The sequence below is a fragment of the Aotus nancymaae genome, unplaced genomic scaffold, assembly GCF_030222135.1.
Source record: "Aotus nancymaae isolate 86718 unplaced genomic scaffold, 86718_ANA_hifiasm-v0.15.2.pri h1tg000010l, whole genome shotgun sequence".
Taxonomy (NCBI): Eukaryota; Metazoa; Chordata; class Mammalia; order Primates; family Aotidae; genus Aotus; species Aotus nancymaae.
Window position 1 is genome coordinate 36,269,892 of NW_026988421.1, and position 19,149 is coordinate 36,289,040.

The 19,149-nt window shown below is 39.8% G+C and overlaps 1 protein-coding gene and 1 long non-coding RNA gene across 6 annotated transcripts in view; one reads left to right on the top strand and one right to left on the bottom strand.

Annotated features, from left to right (window-relative positions):
- Positions 1-19,149, bottom strand: part of PLCE1 (phospholipase C epsilon 1) — a 341,927-nt gene that overhangs the window by 33,264 nt on the left and 289,514 nt on the right. For 2 of the 5 annotated variants that reach the window (XM_064374095.1, XM_064374100.1), the window contains 5 exons: positions 18,416-18,574; positions 12,263-12,392; positions 8,791-8,832; positions 7,422-7,543; positions 6,372-6,489 (listed from right to left, as the gene is read on the bottom strand). In XM_064374095.1, coding sequence (XP_064230165.1) covers positions 6,372-6,489; positions 7,422-7,543; positions 8,791-8,832; positions 12,263-12,392; positions 18,416-18,574 — 571 coding nt within the window. The remainder of the gene's footprint in view (positions 1-6,371; positions 6,490-7,421; positions 7,544-8,790; positions 8,833-12,262; positions 12,393-18,415; positions 18,575-19,149) is intronic. The other 3 variants (XM_064374097.1, XM_064374098.1, XM_064374096.1) reach the window with 2 other exon arrangements.
- Positions 8,022-14,076, top strand: LOC105718955 (uncharacterized). Its single transcript, XR_001107874.2, has 3 exons — positions 8,022-8,251; positions 11,610-11,720; positions 11,821-14,076. It is a non-coding gene; the product is annotated as an uncharacterized LOC105718955 (long non-coding RNA).

Here is a 19,149-nt window from a genome sequence, read left to right on the forward strand (position 1 = left end):
GCTTCAAGATAGAAGTCTGAGCAGAAGCTGTCTAGGTATTTAGGAATAAACCAACTCCAGAGCCAGACGCAGTGGTACACAGCAATAGTCCCAGTGACTTGGGAGGCTGAGGCAGGAGAATCACTTGAGCCCAGGTGTTTGAGTCCAGCCTGGGCAACTTAGCAAGACTCTGTCTCTAAAAAGAAAAAAAAAATTACTTTTAAAAAAGAACAATTGACTCCAGTGCATATGATGGTATCTTCCTTCAGAAATCCTAATTTGGCTGGAAGCTTTGAAATCAACTCCGTCGTGATGTACAGTCATTAGCTGCATAACAACATTTAGGTCAACAGACCACGTATATGACAGTGGTGCCATGTAAGACTATACTGGAGCTGAAGGATTCCTGTCACCTTCTGCTGTCCTAACATGATAGCATAACACATTACTCATGTGTTTGTGATTAGACTGGTGCAAACAAATCTACTGCGCTGCCAGTCATACAAAAGTCTAGTACTACAATTATGTATAGAACGTACTTGATGATAATAAACGACTATGTTACTGGTTTATGTATTTACTATACTTTTTATCATTGTTTTAGAGTGTACTCCTTCTATGTTACATATATATGTATGTATGTATGTATATAAACTATAAAATAGCCTCCGGCAGCCTCAGGCAAGTTCTTCAGGAACTATTCCAGAAGAAAGCATTCTTATCACGGGAGATGACAGCTCCATGCTTGTTATTGTCTCTGAAGACTTTCAGGAGGACAAGATGTGGAAATGGAAGACAGTGATATTGGTGATCTTGACTCTGTGTAGACCTAGGCTAATGTGGGTGCTTATATCCTAGTTTTTAATTTAAAAAGTTTAAAAAGTAAAAAAAAAAAAAAAAAATGAAGTAAAAAATGTTAAAAATAGAGAAAAGCTTATAGAATAAAGAAAGAAAATGTCTTTGGCTAGAGTCACAGAATAGAAAAAAAAAAAAAGGAAAAAAATAAGAAAGAAAATAGCTGGGTGTGATGGCTCATGCCTGTATTTCCAGCACTTTCGGAAGCCAAGGCAGGAGGATCACTTGAGTCCAGCAGATCAGCCTGGGCAACATAGTGATACCCTTGTCTCTACAAAAAAAAAAAAAAAAAAATTAGTCAGGTGTTGGTGGTACATGTAGTCCTAACTACTCAGAAGGCTAGAGTGGAAGGATCACTTGAGTCCAGGAGTTCAAGGTTACAGTGGTGCAATGATTGCACCACTGCACTCCAGCCTGGGTGACAGAGCAAGGCCAGGTCTCTAATTAAAAAATAAAAATAAAAAAAGAAAATATTTGTATACAGCTGTACAATGTGTTTGTGTTTTAAGCTAAGTGTTATTACAAAAGAGTCAGAAAGTTAAAAATAATTTATAAAAGTTACAATAAGCTAAGGTTATTTTTGAAGAAAGAAAAATTTTTATTTATAAATTTAGTGTAGCCTTAGTGTCCAGTGTTTATAAAGTCTATAGTTGTGTACAGTACTGTCCCAGGTCCTCACATTCACTCGCCACTCACTTACTGACCCACTTAGAGCAACTTCTAGTCCTGTAAGCTCCACTCATAAGTGTCCTATACAGATGTACCACTTTTAACCTTTTATATTTTTTACTGTACCTTTTCTGTTCATATATGTTTAAATGCACAAATACTTATCATTGTGTTACACTTACCTACAGTATTCAGTACAGTAACATGCCGTATAGGCTTGTAGCCTAGGAGTGATAGGCTGTACTATCTAGTGTAGCCTAGTACACACCTACAGCCTAGTTGTAGCTTTGTCTAAGTATACTCTATGATGTTTCGTGCAATGATAAAATAATCTAATGAAGCATTTCTCAGCATGTCTCCCCGTTGTTAAGTGAGGCATTACTGTAAATATAATCAACGCTAGGCTTTCTTCTGGATACTCTCCCAGAGACATCAGAGGATTCAACATATTGGCACTGCTAAAATCAGGAGAGGAGCTAAGTCTGAGGATGGTCTGAGAGCCACTCAGGGTCACACACTTCTCATTCCTGAGTGCCTTGCCTGCCATGCTCTGCAGGGCACAGCTGGGCCTCATCTTACCCGGTCCCTGTAGGCCTGAAAAGCTTTCTTCACTGGTTTGGCAAGATACTGGGAGGCACTGAGAGTAACTGAGTTTTGGTGAACAGGGCTACCTCTCAATGGTGTGTTTGTTGACATTCTCCTGAGAGTTATGTTCCTAACCCTCTCATGTTCTGAAATGCATCCCTTTGCCCTCCAAAGTGTTCCAACCTGCAGCACCACTGTGGGTCTGAGTAACCCAGAATGGCTATGGGAAATGCCAAGGCTCTCTGTGGGAGATGGCAACACTCAGTGCCAGGAATCCACATCCAGCTAGCCCAAAGCTGTCCTAGGCAGCAGAGTTCTACTTTTGTCATTCAAATGGCTTGTGAGTAAACCACTGTTTGGTGAACAAAGCTTGTCTCTCAGTGCTGAGAAAATCAGAGTGTGTGTCCAGGGAATGGACTGACATTTGCAAGGCTCTCCCCATGTGGATCCTTCAGTATAGGAATAAAAATGAACACTGGAAGTCACGGAATCTTCTGGACGAGCCTCACCATGGAATCCCTGTGCACCTGCTCTGTGGGCTGTGTGGTGGATCCAAAGGAGAATGAGGCAAAATTCCCCTCAGAATCAGATTTCCAGATCATCTGGCGCTGCCTGCTCCTGAATCGCCTGCCTTAGAAACCCAGGGACCAGGGCCTCGCAGTGCCTTCCAAATGTAAATCCCTGGAAGAGAGGCCGGAGACTGGGTATGTTAATCAAGTGGCCTGGGTGATTCTGGAGATTTCAGCAAGTGTGGTAAACAAACAAGGATTCTAGTCAAATCCACTTTTGAGCGAGAAAGGCTCAGAGAGATTTGCCTTGGCCAAATCACAGAGCATAGTAGCCAAGAGCCCAGGTCTCTGATCCATGCTCTTATCTGATGATCTTGTCACCACTGAATAGTATTTTTCTTAGAAGATTGTACTCTTTTAAGCTATGGGTATGCCAAAGCATACAGAGTGGTAAAATGGACATTGGAGACTCAGAATAGGGAGTGGGAGAGATGTGAGGGATGAAAAACTACCTATAAGGTACAATGTACACGACTTGGGTGACAGGTACACTAAATCCCAGACTTCATCACTATACAATTCATCCATGTAACCAAAAACTACTTATACCACTAAAGCTGTCAAAATTTAAAAACTCAAAAGAACAAGGTTGTACTTTTAACCATGGAACAGTTGGGTATCTAGGAGGTACCCAAACATATGTCTATAAATGAAGGAGCTCCAGAAAGGAGATGTCACAGTGAGCTGAAGAGTCTCAGATACTTTACAAGGACCCTGTCAAGGGGTCAAGGGGAGCAGGAAGGCCAGGCAAGGCTGAGAACACTCTCTGAGCAAAGGCCTAGCACTGGAAAGACAGCAGTGTGTGTAGGTGCCTGAGGAGAGTGGAGGATGCAGGGGAGCTTGTGGGAAGATACTGGAAACTATGTTGGTAGGGTCATAAAATAAAAATACTATACGCTTCTTTTTTTTTTTTTCCATTAGAAGGAGGAAAAAAACCCAGGTCAATAGAAGTACTAAATGCAACCAAGAGACAAACCCTAAGAGAAAGCAGGTCGAAAAAACTCAACTACTTCCATAGTGTGCTGCAAAGAGCCCAGCCCTGGAGCTGACAGGAGTTCTGGCTCTTGCTCTGCCACTGAACTAGCTTCTGATGGTGGGGAAGTTCCTTCCCTTCTGTGGGCTTCATACCACATGATTGTTGGGTGCCTTACTGCAATGAAGGGTTTTTTTTTTTTTCATATGGCTTGTAAGAAGGGACTTGGGATGACGAAAGGTGACATACACTGAAATTGATAATGTAGCAAAATTAAAACAAACAGCATAGCAAAATGAACAGTTTATGGCATTTTCCTCATGTGCATCAAACACATGATTACAATAAATATTTAGAAGGTATTGTAACAATAATTTTTGGCAATTCAATTTAGCTATTTTGAGAAAGGAAATAAAATTGGGGGAAAAATGTAAGAAACTTCATTTTTCTAAAAAAATTAAAATACACTATACCTATAAAAAATGTGTGCTACGTGAACACTTTTAAAAAACAACATACATGGAATTTTAAAAATAAGCCAAACAACCACATGCTTAGAAGCTCCACCAAATGACCTCTTGATCCTTCCATGATTTTCTATTGGTACAGAAATATCTTTCACACTGACTTCAAATCTCTTTGGGAATTTGTGCTCCCTATATACTAAGTGCTTGAGAAGAAAAGACAGTCAGTGGGATGGTCCAAGTGTAGCATCAGCTGCATTTTTAAAGACTAAGAAATGCAGTGGGTGTGATTCTTAAACAGAGACTCCTGTTCTCATCCTTGTTCCTGCAGTGAAAGACATGCCAGCCTCCATGCTCTTTGACAGGTAAAGAATTTTATGCCATCATAAAAAGAGTTTTGCCAGTTGCAAATAATGCTCATATTGCACTTATATGCCGTGAGGTCATGGTCTGCGAAATTAAACTTAAATGGCTAGGTTCCTGCATTTCTTTGAAATCTCTGCTGGTTACTTATTGATTCATATCCTCCTCCACAGGATTTGCTAGCAGACCAGCAGTAGCAGCTGCCAAAAGTTTAAAAACAGTTTATAGGAGAAAACTTACAATTAAAAATGATTTAAATCTCATTAAATATATGATTTTTATAGTATCATTAAATAATATTTTTCTTACTCTGGTGCGTGAAAGGGTCACTATTACCTAATTGTGATTTGAAAAATTTAATTATTATTATTTTTTAGAGGTGAGGTCTTGCTATATATGTTGCCTAGGCTGGACTTGAACTCCTAGACTCAAGCATTTCTCCTGCTCAGCCTCCTTGGTAGCTGGGACCACAGGCACACACTACCACACCCAGTTTGCCTAACTTTTAAATAGCCCAATGCCTCTGACCCATTTGCCAGGTATGGTGTGAGACTGGGTACCTAAGATATGCTCTGAGAGCCAGGACCTGAGTTCAGCCCATCTTGAAAAGATGAAGACATTTTAATGCCTCTCTCCAGGCTAAGTCAGTATACCGTTTGCTAACACTTAGACTGATGCTCCTATCTCAGCCACTTTCCTGTTCTCAGAAATTTTATTCAAGAGAATCCTTTTTCTTAGTATGAAAAGAAGAATTTTTCTGAGTTCCATGTACTTATGGAGTTTCTTGTTTGTCCTCCGCCCCAGGTACCCCATTTGTGGGACACATAATTGAGTAAGCTCATTGAAAACAGCTTGAAATGAGAGAGGCCAGGCAGTGTAAGGGGTAAGGGCAGGACTCTGGAAACGGGCCTTAGGTCTACCATTCATTAATTGAAAAGGACACTGTTTTGAGGAAGTGGTTCGTCAGCCTGTCCACTGTACTTCTAGAAACAGTCAGTTGGGGAAATCTCCCCTCCCACTTCAACCCCATCCTTGGTCCTTGTGATTTGGGTGGGGCCTTGCTACCCAGCTCAGGGGTGGAACATGTGACATGGGCTCCAGACCATCAGAGCACTGCATTCCTCCGGCCACAGTGATTGGTTAAGGTTTGGGTAAAGGACCCAATGAGAAACAATGACACTTGGGTAAAGGACCAGTGAGAAACAATGACACTTCTGTGGGAAGTTCTGGAAGATCCTCCTCCCCTGAAGCTGAAACTGGAAGCATGTAGTGCCAGCCTGCTGAAGCCATCTTGTAACCACAAAGAAAATAAAGAAAAGAAAGCCAGTGTGATGGAGGCAGAATGAGAAATGAGGAGAGAGAAAGCATGTGCCTTGGTTAAACTATACCTGAAACTTGTGTGTCTTCATTTTTAAGTACATGAGTCAATAGATTTCCCTTTGCTTAGGTCAATTTCTGCCACTTTCAGACAAAAGAATCTTAACTGATATACTCTGAAACTTGGAGCAAATTACTTCATCTCTCTCAGACTTTGTTTTATTTTAAGTAGAGGAAATATCACCTACCTTGTATAATCATTATAAACAGTAAAGGAGATGTATGTAAAATAGCACAAATCCTAGTACTTAAGTACTTAATACATTTTAGCAATTAGAAATTATGATTATTATTTTCATAATAATTATTAACTATTATAAAAAGACATTGTGTGATCTGGAAAATGAATTATGGTATTTTTCCTCATGAGCATCAAAGCAAATTATAACAATAAAGATATTTAGGAGGTATTATAACAATGATTTCAGCAACACAATTTAGTTATTTTGAGAGTGTTCACAATGCCCAATTAAATAAATGGCATATTTTTAACCTTTGGTATCTTTAAATGTTATAGATGATATTGCCTAATCTTACCTGGAAATTTTACTGCTTGACAATAGATTACAAGGTCAGAAAGCTCTGGTGCAATCTGTCTGCTTTCCTTTTTATTCTGAGCAAGATAAAATTCTTCTCCCAGTTCCATATCATAAACCTAGTAAGGGAAAATGATACCATTTTACATGGAAGGTATATGCCACTCCTCTCTGAATTCCTAAAGCTCTTTATCTGTTCTTTTCCGGTGTTATGACTGTATTTCCCCTTGCACGATAATTATCCATATACATATCCCAACAGCTTTCCTAGAGTAAAAGCTTTCTGAGGGCAGGAGATGAGTCTAATTCATTCTTCGTCTTCCCTCAGTGCATGGTCCACTGTCTTACATGTGGAATGGTCAATTAATCTTTGTTAAATAAATAGAAGATTGACTATGTCTCTTCTGTGGCTCAAATTTTTGACATATTTTATAATTCCATTATCCAACAATGTCACTGCAACTACATGTAAAGATTTGCTCTGAGTCTATAAACCATGAGGCACTTGAGGGTAGGGTCTGGGTATCTCATTTGTCTTTCTATTCTCAGTGTCATTCCTCTGCTATCTGGCCCCTCTTTATCTTCTTGGTCATCCTAAATGCCTTTAAAATTTCTTGCAATTCCCTGGACATACCAGGCTGTCCTCTTGACCTGAATATCCTGTTTTTGTCTGCTTGACCAAATCTTCCTTCTCAAAAATCATCTTTCCTTAGAGCCTGTCCTTAATTCTCTGGTAACACAGATAATCACTGTTCTACGCACTTATCTTCAGCAGAGTTGACATGTCTATCTCCATCACTAAACCACCTCCTGTGCCACTTCAGTACCTGCCACACATGGACCATCAGTAGGTATTGGTTGGATGAATCAATGACTAACTTTCCACAAACGGAAAGTGGGTATCTCATAATATCACCAAGTGAACTCTGACATCTAAAGGAAAGTGAGGGGAAAGGTGAAAGGGAGGGATAGGGAGGAAATGGAATCCCAGCTGAAACTGACAAGAGTGCCATATGGTTCAAGTGTCATTTAACAGAAATCATTCACCCACCTTTCCTTTATTGCAAGCTGAGTTATCTGCTTTCTTTATCCTCTTTGGGATTTCTTCATTATACTCAAAATGAAGCTTGTCATTACATGATTTATTTTCAGGTCTGTCTTCTAGAATGTTGTCTGAAAATAAGTTAGCAGACTTCAGTGAAAAAAAACCCAATGCTTCACTTAAGAACTACCGATACATCACTATGAGGACATCCAGATACTTGAATGAGGCTCTACCTATAGTATGTTAACAAAATGATAGCTTGAAGCATACTTGTAAAAATTGGGTTGATGCAGTTATTTTCAACTTAATTGATTTATTGACCAGTAGTTTTTGTCACTTATAGACATAATTTAAATGATTCCAAATAATCTGGCATACAGACATAATCCAAATGAGGATGCCCATTTTCATACAGATGATTGGAACTGTGCAAATTTTTTTTTTTTTTTTTTTTTTTTTTGAGATAGAGTTTCGCTCTTGTTACCCAGGCTGGAGTGCAATGGCGCGATCTCGGCTCACCGCAACCTCCGCCTCCTGGGTTCAGGCAATTCTCCTGCCTCAGCCTCCTGAGTAGCTGGGATTACAGGCACATGCCACCATGCCCAGCTAATTTTTTGTTTTTTTTTTAGTAGAGACGGGGTTTCACCATGTTGACCAGGATGGTCTCGATCTCTTGACCCCGTGATCCACCCGCCTCGGCCTCCCAAAGCGCTGGGATTACAGGCGGGAGCCACTGCGCCCGGCCGGAACTGTGCAAATATTATGGAAGAATCCTGTGTCAAGAAGCTGACAGCACATGTTTGGGAAGGATTTAGTGACTGAAGCACTTCTAGATGGTACATATATGATTTAAACACTCTCACTTTGAAATGAAGCTATTTACTTCTTTTGCCTTGAGAAATGCCAAAACCTAGGGGGAAAGACTTATTATTGGGTACAATGCAAAGTTTTCACAATTATAATTAGTAAGTTTTCATGACTATTATTAATTTACTAAGTGATAATCATAAGAACAGAAAATAAAATAGATCTAATAAGTATGAGATATAATCATATTTTGCTCTTTTTTTGCCTTTCTATTCTGAATGACTCTAAAGGTATTAGAGGTGTATCGTGATGATGGCCTTTTAAAACGAAAAACAAGAAAGCTAATTTCTCACTCAAGATTTAGTATCTCACCAGAGCACAAATGCTTAGACCAAAATGACCTTATACCAAATCAGGGCCATGCAGGCTAAGAAGTAAATGAGATAAATCATTTCATTACATGTGTATTCACAGAAGTATCACAACGTCATGCTAACCAGGCCCAAGAAATTGGAAACAGAATGCTGATGTCCATGCAGTTAGAATGCCCAGTTCAAATGGCATTTACCTTCCTGACCGTTAGGAGCAGGGGAGGCAGTAAGGACATCTGCTACAGAAAAACAGAATCAGAAAGTGGTAAAGGAAGGAGAAAATTAAGACAAACACCAGATAAATTAAACAAAGGCATGAAGCAAAGCATAAATAACAGCAGCTTAGATTATCAGATACATGAAACAAGAAATGCTATATAGATTTAATATTCTGACTGTTGAGTGACGCAAGGACTAGCAGTAAAAGAAAAGTGAACATTATTAATGTGAATCATGTCAAGGGTTGACACATCGATGTTACATATTTTGAGTTACTGACTATTGTAATACCCCCAATATGACTTCATTTCAAATAGACAGAAACAGAGTAATTTGTTGGAATCATGCTGTCATTGTCATGGAATATGTCCATGTTAATTGTAAATTCAAATTAGTCTGCAGTGTATGTTCAAAACTAGTCACAAGGTACACAAGGTTGGGAGAAAAATATTCATTAAGCATTTATTACCCAAAAGGCAGAGAGTTGCAATTCCTAAAATACATAACTCATTTGCAACTTCCTTAGGGTTTTCTTTTCTTGCAATAATTCTGTGGCTAGGCATTAACTCATTTTTTTTTTGCAACAATTTATTTTTTTTAATTGTACTTTAGGTTCTGGGGTACATGTGCAGATCATGCAAGATTGTTGCATAGGTACATACTTGGCAAGGTGGTTTGCTGTCTCCATCCCCTCATCACCTATATCTGGCATTTCTCCCCATGTGATCCCTCCCCACCCCTGCTGTCCCTCCCCTGAACCCCCACCAACAGACCCCCATGTGTAATGCTCCCCTCCCTGTGTCCTTGTGTTCTCATTGTTCAACGCCCGCCTATGAGTAAGAACATGCAGTGTTTGGTTTTTTGTTCTTGTGTCTGTTTACTGAGAATGATGGTTTCCAGATTCATCCATGTCCCTACAAAGGACACAAACTCATCATTTTTTATGGCTGCTAGTATTCCATGGTGTCTATGTGCCACATTTTCTTTGTCCAGTCTATCATTGATGGGCATTTGGGTTGCTTCCAGGTCTTTGCTATTTTAAACAGTGCCGCAATGAACACACATGTGCATGTGTCTTTGTAATAGAACGATTTATAATCCTTTGGGTATATATCCAGTAATAGGATTGCTGGGTCAAATTTTTATAGCCCAAAGGAATTTAATTAAATAATTATTTAAATAAAGGAATTAATCTAACACGTTGGCATGAATCTAACATCCTTGGGTATGAAAACAAAGGATGAGAGATGCCACAGAGATAAACTGGGCACCCTGACTTCAGAGATTGGTTCTTAATCTAGGATGCCCATGAGGGTCTTGGGAAACTTATGAAACTCTTGTAGTTGTGCAGAATTTTGAGAGCACGTTTTATTTTTCAGAGGTGACAGCTTTCATCTGATTCTTAAAAGGACCCATTATTAGAAGAAACTAGGAAACCTTTTAGGCCCCCTAAGAGGCTGGTCATGGTGCTTCCCACAGCAGGCAGATTTCTGTTTTCTATCCCTGCTGGAGAAAGTGGAGATGGTCACAACAATAATCAAAGGTGTATGGTTAGCAAGGCATTTAATATACAGAAGCCTTAGCTGGACAAGCTTCAACAAGTCACAGCATAACTACAAGGCCTGTTTGAGAATCATCCAGTCAGAGGGATCTTTCAATGAAAGGGGAAATACTCATGTAGTGGTAGTGGGCTTAAGTGGTCATACATCATAGATGTTAGTCTTGGAAGTAAAGGCAGAACATCACCAAACACTTCACAAAACCTTTTCATTACATATCTGAGGCATGTAAGGCCTAAAGTGGTGAAAAGAACATTGCCCCAGGTCTCATAGTCTATTGGAACAGAGCCTTGCAGGGTCCCCATTTCCACTGATACCCCAATCTCTGCTTATGTGGATTTTTAAAAATGCATGCAACTATCTTAGAAATTCAGTGGTATAGAATTGAATTTTACTGTCTCAAATGAAAATAAATCCGAAAGATCCTTCTTCCACTTGTTCATTTTGTTGTTTGCAAATCAAAACCATCTATAATAATTATTTTTTCTTTATGTGAAATCTACAGTATAATAATAATTTCTAAAAACTTTCTCCTTTCCTGTTCTCAGAAGTACAGAAAAAGCACAGGAGTAATTTAGGAGAAAGCAAATTTGTTTTCTAGTGGACTAACTACTTATAGGGGCATATGACATCTGGATTAGTTAATTTCTTAAGTGTGTTTTTTATTTCATATCTGAATCAATTTGTTCTTCTATGGGGCATTACTGCAACTGTAATGGGGAAGAAATCCATGGGGAAGAAGACTATGAAAAATTCCCATTCCCATGACTTTTCAGGAAGAGGCTGTAGAGAAACCGTCTTGCCTCCTTTTAAGTTTTTCCCTCTTACTATCTGATGAGATATGTCCCTCATATTAGCTCATGGAGTTTCAGATGTAGCAAATTGGCTTTTAATTGATGGTAGGAAGCAATCAACTATTACTAAGGACAAATATTAAGTGACATAGTTTAGTATTATATTTGGGGGCAGACAGAGACTGCAGTGTAACAAGTGATGGAGGTTCACAAAACTCAACTATGATTGGAGACAACCGGAATTTCTGCTGAGCAGCAGATATTTGGACAAGGCGGCTCAGTTGTCTTAATGCCTGACATAACTTAATGGTAAGTTGTTTCTGGTCTCGGCATATCTGCATATTTAGCAAAACAATTATTCCACATAGAAACAATATATTCTACTGTATAATGTTTATAGAAATAGGAACCTTGGCATTTTCTTATTATATTGTTGTCTTTCAGACGTCACCAAAATGAAACAGTCTTCTATCAGCAAGGGAACCCGAGTAAACATTCTGCAATCTCTAACAAGTGTTTAATGCAAATGAAACACACTGAAAACCTAATTCTCAGGTGAGAAGAATCCTTCGCTAGTAATCTGTAGTTAACATCATTCATGTGACTTTTTTGTATTGCAACATTAGCAATTGCCCATGTTTTTTCTCTTTGGTAGGGCCAGAAGATCTTGTTAGCTTAGTGGTGTGAGAGTGAAATGAACAGAGAGCACAGAATCGTGATGCTGCCCCCTGCCGGTGGTGCAGGAAAAAGGACGCAGCCTCAGACTACAATTCCTGCCAAGAGCATCAGCCACATTAGAAACTAAAGGGTGAAAACAAGATTTCTTTGCTGCAATCTCATCTCTTCCTCTAAAAACTTGTCATAGGAATGACTCCCTGTAACTTCCCACACCTGCCTCTTCTTTCCTCAGGTGGTGGCTAACAGAATCCCTTTCCTTCCTCGGTCCTTGCTAAGTGACTGAATTCAGAAACTCCTGGACAATACTACAAAATTCTGTATTATTGGTCTCTGGAGCTCCAGGTTTATTTTAGAAAGAAAAATGTGGAAAATCATCCAAACATTTTCCTGTGCACAGCATAGGGATCTGTTTCTCTTACCATCAGAAAGGGATTCATAGTCATAATCATATTCGTCTTCCTCATCTTCCTCTTCCTCATTACTGGCAGGTGGGGGGTTGGCATTCCCACCATTATAAGCCTGTGCTTGCATAGATGCTAACTGATGAGCCTGTAAAATAGCAATAATTGTAAACTGCAGATGCCAAGCTACTGAATTCATTTATAACCTTCAAAACTACCCCTGATGTTTAACACAATCGCTAAAAGTAGCTTAACCTATTTTGATACATTTGGGAGAGGAGAAAAAAATCTAGATTCACTTGAAATGCAATGTCAACACTCAGGTGAATGTTAGCATTCCTACAGGAAGAATCCTGGAGCTTTTATACACAGTCTCCAGAAGACTGTATGAGGTGCCCAGCTAGCCAGGTTCCCAGGGCAACCCCTCCAAGAGAAAGCTTTGGTGCTTTGGAGAACCAGCATCAATCCCAAATAACTGAGGAAGTGAATCACCCATAAATTTTTGAGAGTATGTCTTTGTTAATAAACCATTTTTTCTCCTTCTTAAAATAATATCTACAGGCCCCTGACCTTGAGAACAATGTTAGAATCCTTATGGACAAAGAGGCCTAAAGAATTATTGTTGGTTTAAATAAAGTTTTTTCAAAAGACTATCTGAACCGTAAATCAGATTAACAAAACAGGCCTGGAAGCTTTAGGAAGTTGATGTGTGCAGCCAGGAAGGTCACATACTCCATGTTTACTGGAATTACTGTGAAGTGATTAGCATCAGGACAGGTCTGGGAAACTGCCTAGCTTAAGAAAATCATCTGAAATGTAGGAAAAGTTACTCGCATGAACTAAAAGCAAGAAACAACCTAAAAGTCCAACAATAGAGGAATGGGGTCAGTAAGCAATGGTTGTCTGCTTGAGAGAATGAGACATGAAAAAGTAATTGATATATGTTTATTGAACAAAGGAATTGAACAAATTCTTTTGTTCACTAAATTTTTTCATTCAATATTTATAAATTGAATATCATAATATATAGATTATATATGCACATATACATAGACAATTCTGCATGTGTATGTGTGCATAGGTATGTGTGTGTGCTAATATATACTATATATAAAATGTATGTGTGGGCACACAGATACCTAGATACTATATAAATATACATATAATTCTGTATTTTTTGTTTTATATATTTAAAGTACAGTTATATAAAATGACAGTCATAAAAGTGCTAGATAGTAAATGTTAATACAGCAGGGGTTCTTCACTTGCTTTTGTGTCATAGACTTCTCTGGTTGTCTGGTGAGATGGGATTCCTTCTCAGAATGAGGTTGTAAATGCATAAAATGAAATGATTAAAAGGAAATACTGTTGAATACAGTTATCACATGTTATAGGAACAAATTTGTGCTATGAGAATATATGTGTTTCTTTATTAACACAGTAGAAAACATAGTAGTAGGTCAAGTAACATTTTTGAAAATATAAATTGAGCATAAATACTTCTTGGAGATATTAGTGACAACTGTGAAGTATAATGAAAAAGTTGCCATTTCTATGGTGACAATAGGTACTGCCTACAGTACTGTACTTTATTCTCTACATTTATAATCAGAGGAAATGCTACATTTCAGCTAGAAATTAGTGAAAATAAAGATGTAATTTTTTTCCATTTATATCTACAGACTCCCTAAATTCTATTTGTGGATATTACCAAGGTTAAGAACTCATGTAATACAGGTGTTTGACCCTGGAATTATATGTGTTTTAAAATAATTCTCTATTCCCTAATTTTTTGAAATGTGGTTATATTACCGTTATAATAAAAATGTATACATAAGGAAGATACAATTTAGGCTGTGTCCATATCCAGATGAAACCTATTCCAGATAACTGGACATTGTCTAAGCTGAGATTTCTCAAAGTGGGTTTTATGGAGCTCTGTGGGTGTTAATAAGTGTTATGGAAAAACTGACAATCACAGGAACCACAAAACACATTGAATGCCTGGAAACAGCAGCTTAACCAAACCTGAACACATTCCTACTGCAGGGTTTCACACAGCCTTCATTTAATATGCTAAAGGGCATTACGAGTCTTCAAAGATCTCCAGTGCAACATGTCTCATGCTTACTTAACCAGGAAGGATTTTCTTCCCCATCTTTCTCTTCTCAGAGTCTCATAGCATTAGTGTTCTTCCAAACTTTGGGAAATCTGTTGTAGGCACAAGTGAGCCCCAAAAGCAGGTCTGTTTATGGCTGATAGGAGAAGGGCCTTGATGCAGCGAGCACTCAAGGTAACACCAAGTGCTGGGAATGATGAGGCCAAGGGCTGGACAGACCCACTGGCAGGAAAGCCTGAGAACTGTATGGGAGAAGGACACCAAAGAACCACGGATGGCAGTGTCTGAAAGTGGAGTGGCAAGCCCCTGAGATGCTCAAGCAGAAGCATGGGAGAGGTAGCCCAATGAACAGCCAGCAGCTGGTACCCTTCTATGCAATATCGTACTTATTCTAGGGTAGAAAAATGGGACCTCAGCCCTTGAATAAAAGTAACTCGGATATAGGTCAGGGTTGGCGGTATGGGTCAGATGAGGAGACTGGTCCTGATAGGGCTAGGCAGGAGCAATGTTTTACCCTTCTGTTTCCCCAGTACCTCGCCACAGTGCCTGTTATCTAGGGCGAACTGTTGGAGTTTTTTGGGTTCGAGTTCAGGAGAGGAATGTCAGAATCTTGGAGAATCCAGGTAGGGTATAGTTAGGAGACCTCAGGATGCATCTCAGCACAAGCTAGGGGCAGGTGGAGGGCTTCATAAATCCTGCTCTGAATCAGTCCATCCTTGCTGAGGGCGAGTTCTTTGTATGGAAATGATGTAGGCCTTCTATGTTAAGAGATAGGTCTGAGCCCACTGAAACTCTGGGCATTCACCCAGCTTATTTGAGGTCAGCTCACTAGGTCTAGACCCATGATCTACCAGAAAACTGAAAGGCCTTACAGATATGACAGTGGAATCATTGCTGATACTCCCTGGGAAGTCATCATGAAAGGTTGCAAGCAGTCTTAGAAAACTGGAAATGGGGATTATATTGTCCCATTTTTCCAAAATGAGGAACAAGTAAGCTGTGGAAATTATACTGTGGGCAATGTCAAGGTGATAACTGACAAAATTTCATGATGGGGTATTAATCACTTGGTTTGTGAGAACTTAGAAAATAAAGAGGTGGCTTGCAGAGTTGGAAAGGGTCTCCTAAGAACAAGTTTACTGCACAGTAACCTCCTTAGCTTTTTTGGATAAGGTAATTCACTTTGGGGAAAAAACAGCAGATAAATAGTGTTTCTCAAACTTCCAGGATTATACGAATTATTATTTATTTTTTTCTGCAGACACCATGGTAACTTAAGGAATTATTTTTATATAAACAGATGACCAGGCCTTTCTTATGGAAATTCTGACTTTAGATTCATGACCTTAGAATCTGTTTTTCAAAGTGCTCCAGTGATTATTCTTATTAATAATTCTGACTTCTGTATCACCTTTGAAAAGGGCTTCTATAAAGACCCACATCTGAGACTAAGCTCTGCTGCTGTGAGCTGGGTGGCCTTGAGAAAGTCACACAAGAGGCCAGGCTTCAGTTTTCTATTTTATACATAAATCAATAAAGAGGTTGAAGCACACTATGGGAAATGCAGGCTACAAGAGAGGAGAGCACCAGACAGGAGCAGTAATCATCCAAATGCCGAGGGTTCTTTAAGAAGGGCACAGGCCTCTTCTCCATGGCTGGCTGACTCGAAGGCAACTTGGGATGAAGATGCAGTTTGAGAAACTGCTAATAAATGGACCAGATGACAGAAACCAAATTCACAAAGAACCTTGTAGACTGTATTAATGTACTAAAACCAAGAAGAGCAAAAATAGAGATAAATATGAGGCTCCCATATACAAAAGGTTAAAATTTATTGTTAATCTGGAAAAATGGGAAGACTGGGCATGTCTATTTGAAAACAACTGAATGCTTTTTATTTTCTACAAGCTTAACATGAGCCCAGTGTGTGCTAAAGAATTTTTTTTTTTTTTGAGTCAGGGTCTCACTCTATAGCCTAGACTGATGTGCAGTGGCACGATCATGGCTCACTGCAGCCTTGGCCTCCCAGGCTCAGGTGATCCTCCTGCCTCAGCCTCTCCAGTAGCTGGGAATACAGGCACGTGCCACCATGTCCAGCTAATTTTTATATTTTTTGTAGAGATGAGGATTTGGTATGTTGCCCAGGCTGGTCTTGAACTCCTAGACTCAAGCAATCCACCTGCCTCAGCCTCCCAAAGTGCTGGGATTACAGGTGTGAGCCACAGCAGCTGGCCAAGAGTTTTTAAAAAGAAAACAGTCTGAGGCTGCATTAACAAAGGTTTAAAGTTCAAATTAGGGGAGGTGATGGTTTCACTGTTCTTGGGCTGTCAGATCCTATCTAGAATACTGACTTAGTTCTGGAAATCACATTTTAAGATTGATAAATTCAGGAATATCCACGATATTCTTAATGGCAAATGAAGAGTCTTAGCAACCATATCCTGTCAGGCACAGTTGGCACAACAAGAATTTTTAGCTTGGGGAAGAAAAGCTGGTGGGGAAACACATGATAGCTTTCTAAATATAAAATTAGTCTTACAGCTGCAGAGGGAAGAGGGAGGGCCAATGAGAAGAAGGAACAGGAAGGAAGGTTTGGGCTCAACATAAAAAAAGACTTCTGTTCATTAGTGGAATGAAAGCCTTATGAGTAACTGCAAATGACTGCGCCAGAATGGGAAAGGCAAGGACATTCACATATATCTTGAAGACCTTAGCGGTATGTGTGGTTAACAGCTTTATCTGCTTGGCAGTGAGGATGGGGCGGGAATCGTTGGATAGAGAAAACAGCATAGACGAACAGGGCTCTAGAAGAAAAAGCACCACGGCTGGGTGGTCAGTCACTGAGGTGGCATTTGAGAAAGGCCAGGTAGAGTATACATACTAACATTTCAGTTAAATAACGTCATAACAAGGCCCATCAGCGGAGGTGACATGGCCTCTGGAACCCCAGCAAAGGCCAGGTCACCTGGAGATGCTTTGAGAGTGTAAACCCGAATCAAGGGAGACCTAGTGGAGGTTTCCAGCTGGTGGGCCTTGGGGCTGACTTCACCTCCAGACCTGACTTGTTCGGCTGGTGCAGTGTGTTAAAGATAATTGAATTCGAGCTGTTCGTTGATGAGGTGTGCACACCCCACTCCTGTCCTCACCACTTCCAGCCGTCCTGTATCCAGCTGGCTCCTCACACTGATGTTTCCTGCTTAGACCCTGAAGGTGGCTGATTTTGCGACTTTTGGCTCAGAGTCGTGAGTGATTGTCAAATTGGGTAATGTATACCTCCAGAGTACACAACGATTTCAAGGGAATATGCAGGTTTGGATTTTCATCAAGAAACTGGTTTCTGAATCTTTAGCATCTATGTACTTGTTCTCTTTTGAAAGCAGGTCATCCTGAGAGCAAGTCTGTAGCTGGCTAGTTTCCAAAGTGATGTTTTAGGAGCAACAGTGCCCTCCTAAGTAGAACAAGTAGTTTTACCAGCTGTCATCCTATGGGATAAGTAGGTGCAGCCTGGCAAATAGACTCAGTGTTCTGGACCTGAACTTTCTTCCCAGACCTTTGGGCTGAGGGTCTCCTACACAGGTGGGTTTGTTGTTCTTGGGCACAGATCTCTGTGGACGAGATCTGGGCCCAAGCAGCACAAACCAGTGATACACCGGGATCACAGGGCTGCTGCTATTGGGCTTCCACTGCAAGCCCCATGCCAAGTGCTCCCCTAAGGGGGCTCTCCCTAAAGGGGACTATAGCAGCCATTGTGGGATGGACAACCCTGAAGCTCACTTTCAGACACAAGAGTCACCCATCATCCCACTCAGAATACATTAAATAACAGAGGTTTATTCAATGTGGGAACAATTCCACAAATTAAATCTTAGGTGAGTGAGATGAGAGAATTTACTGGTCTATGAAAAGCCCAAAATCAAATTTATCATTTAAGGAAATTCAATCTTGAAAAACTAGTAAACCAGCAGGTCATCTGAAAGGTTAGAATGACTTTTTTTTTTTTTTTGTTCTAAGCACACTGCCTTTCCTTAACCAGTTTCACAACAGGGGAGTACCTTTTGCTTTAAGATATCCACTGGTGTCTGATGGGCTTTTAGCTTCTTGTTTTTAAGAAGCACTTTCCTTCTGAGTTGGTCAGGTGAAGGAAGCATTGGATCATCTGAGAAATCAGTCTCAAATAAGAATTTAGCCACCAGCTTTTCTCCAAACACAGTCTAAAAAGAATAAAGGAAAACATACAATCAATACCTTTTATCTATAATTGATAAATACATGTATACTTCCTAGAGTAGATATTTTAGATTGGTTGAATTATTTAAAAAGTCTTAGGAAGAGGAACTAGGAAAGAAGTTGTCCCCTGCTCTGCCCCCTTCACAGTTGCTTACTGAAAGGAAGGGAGGTGATTAGAAGGACAAGAGGAGAGACTGAAGCCACTTTGCAGCTGGGGTCAGTTCTAAATATTTAGGAAAATATTCTGAGGTCTGAGGTATTAAATAAGAAAACAGAGAACCGGTTAGAAGCTGTTGTTTGTACAATAAGGTTAGTTTTGGATGAAGTCAAATCAAAAGGATAGAAACTTTGGAGGGGACAGGGTGTAGGGACAAAGATGAGACTTAGGTAGAATTTGCCCCCACATAGTGTGAAGAACCACAGACACAATTCTCACAAAGATTTTCAGCATCAATCTCCAAAGCAGAGTGTGTGCCTCTCCAGGAGGTGAGTGGAGAGAAGGCAGACACAGGGTAATTTATTGGGATAAGGATAGAAAATATGGCAATTTCTATTTCCA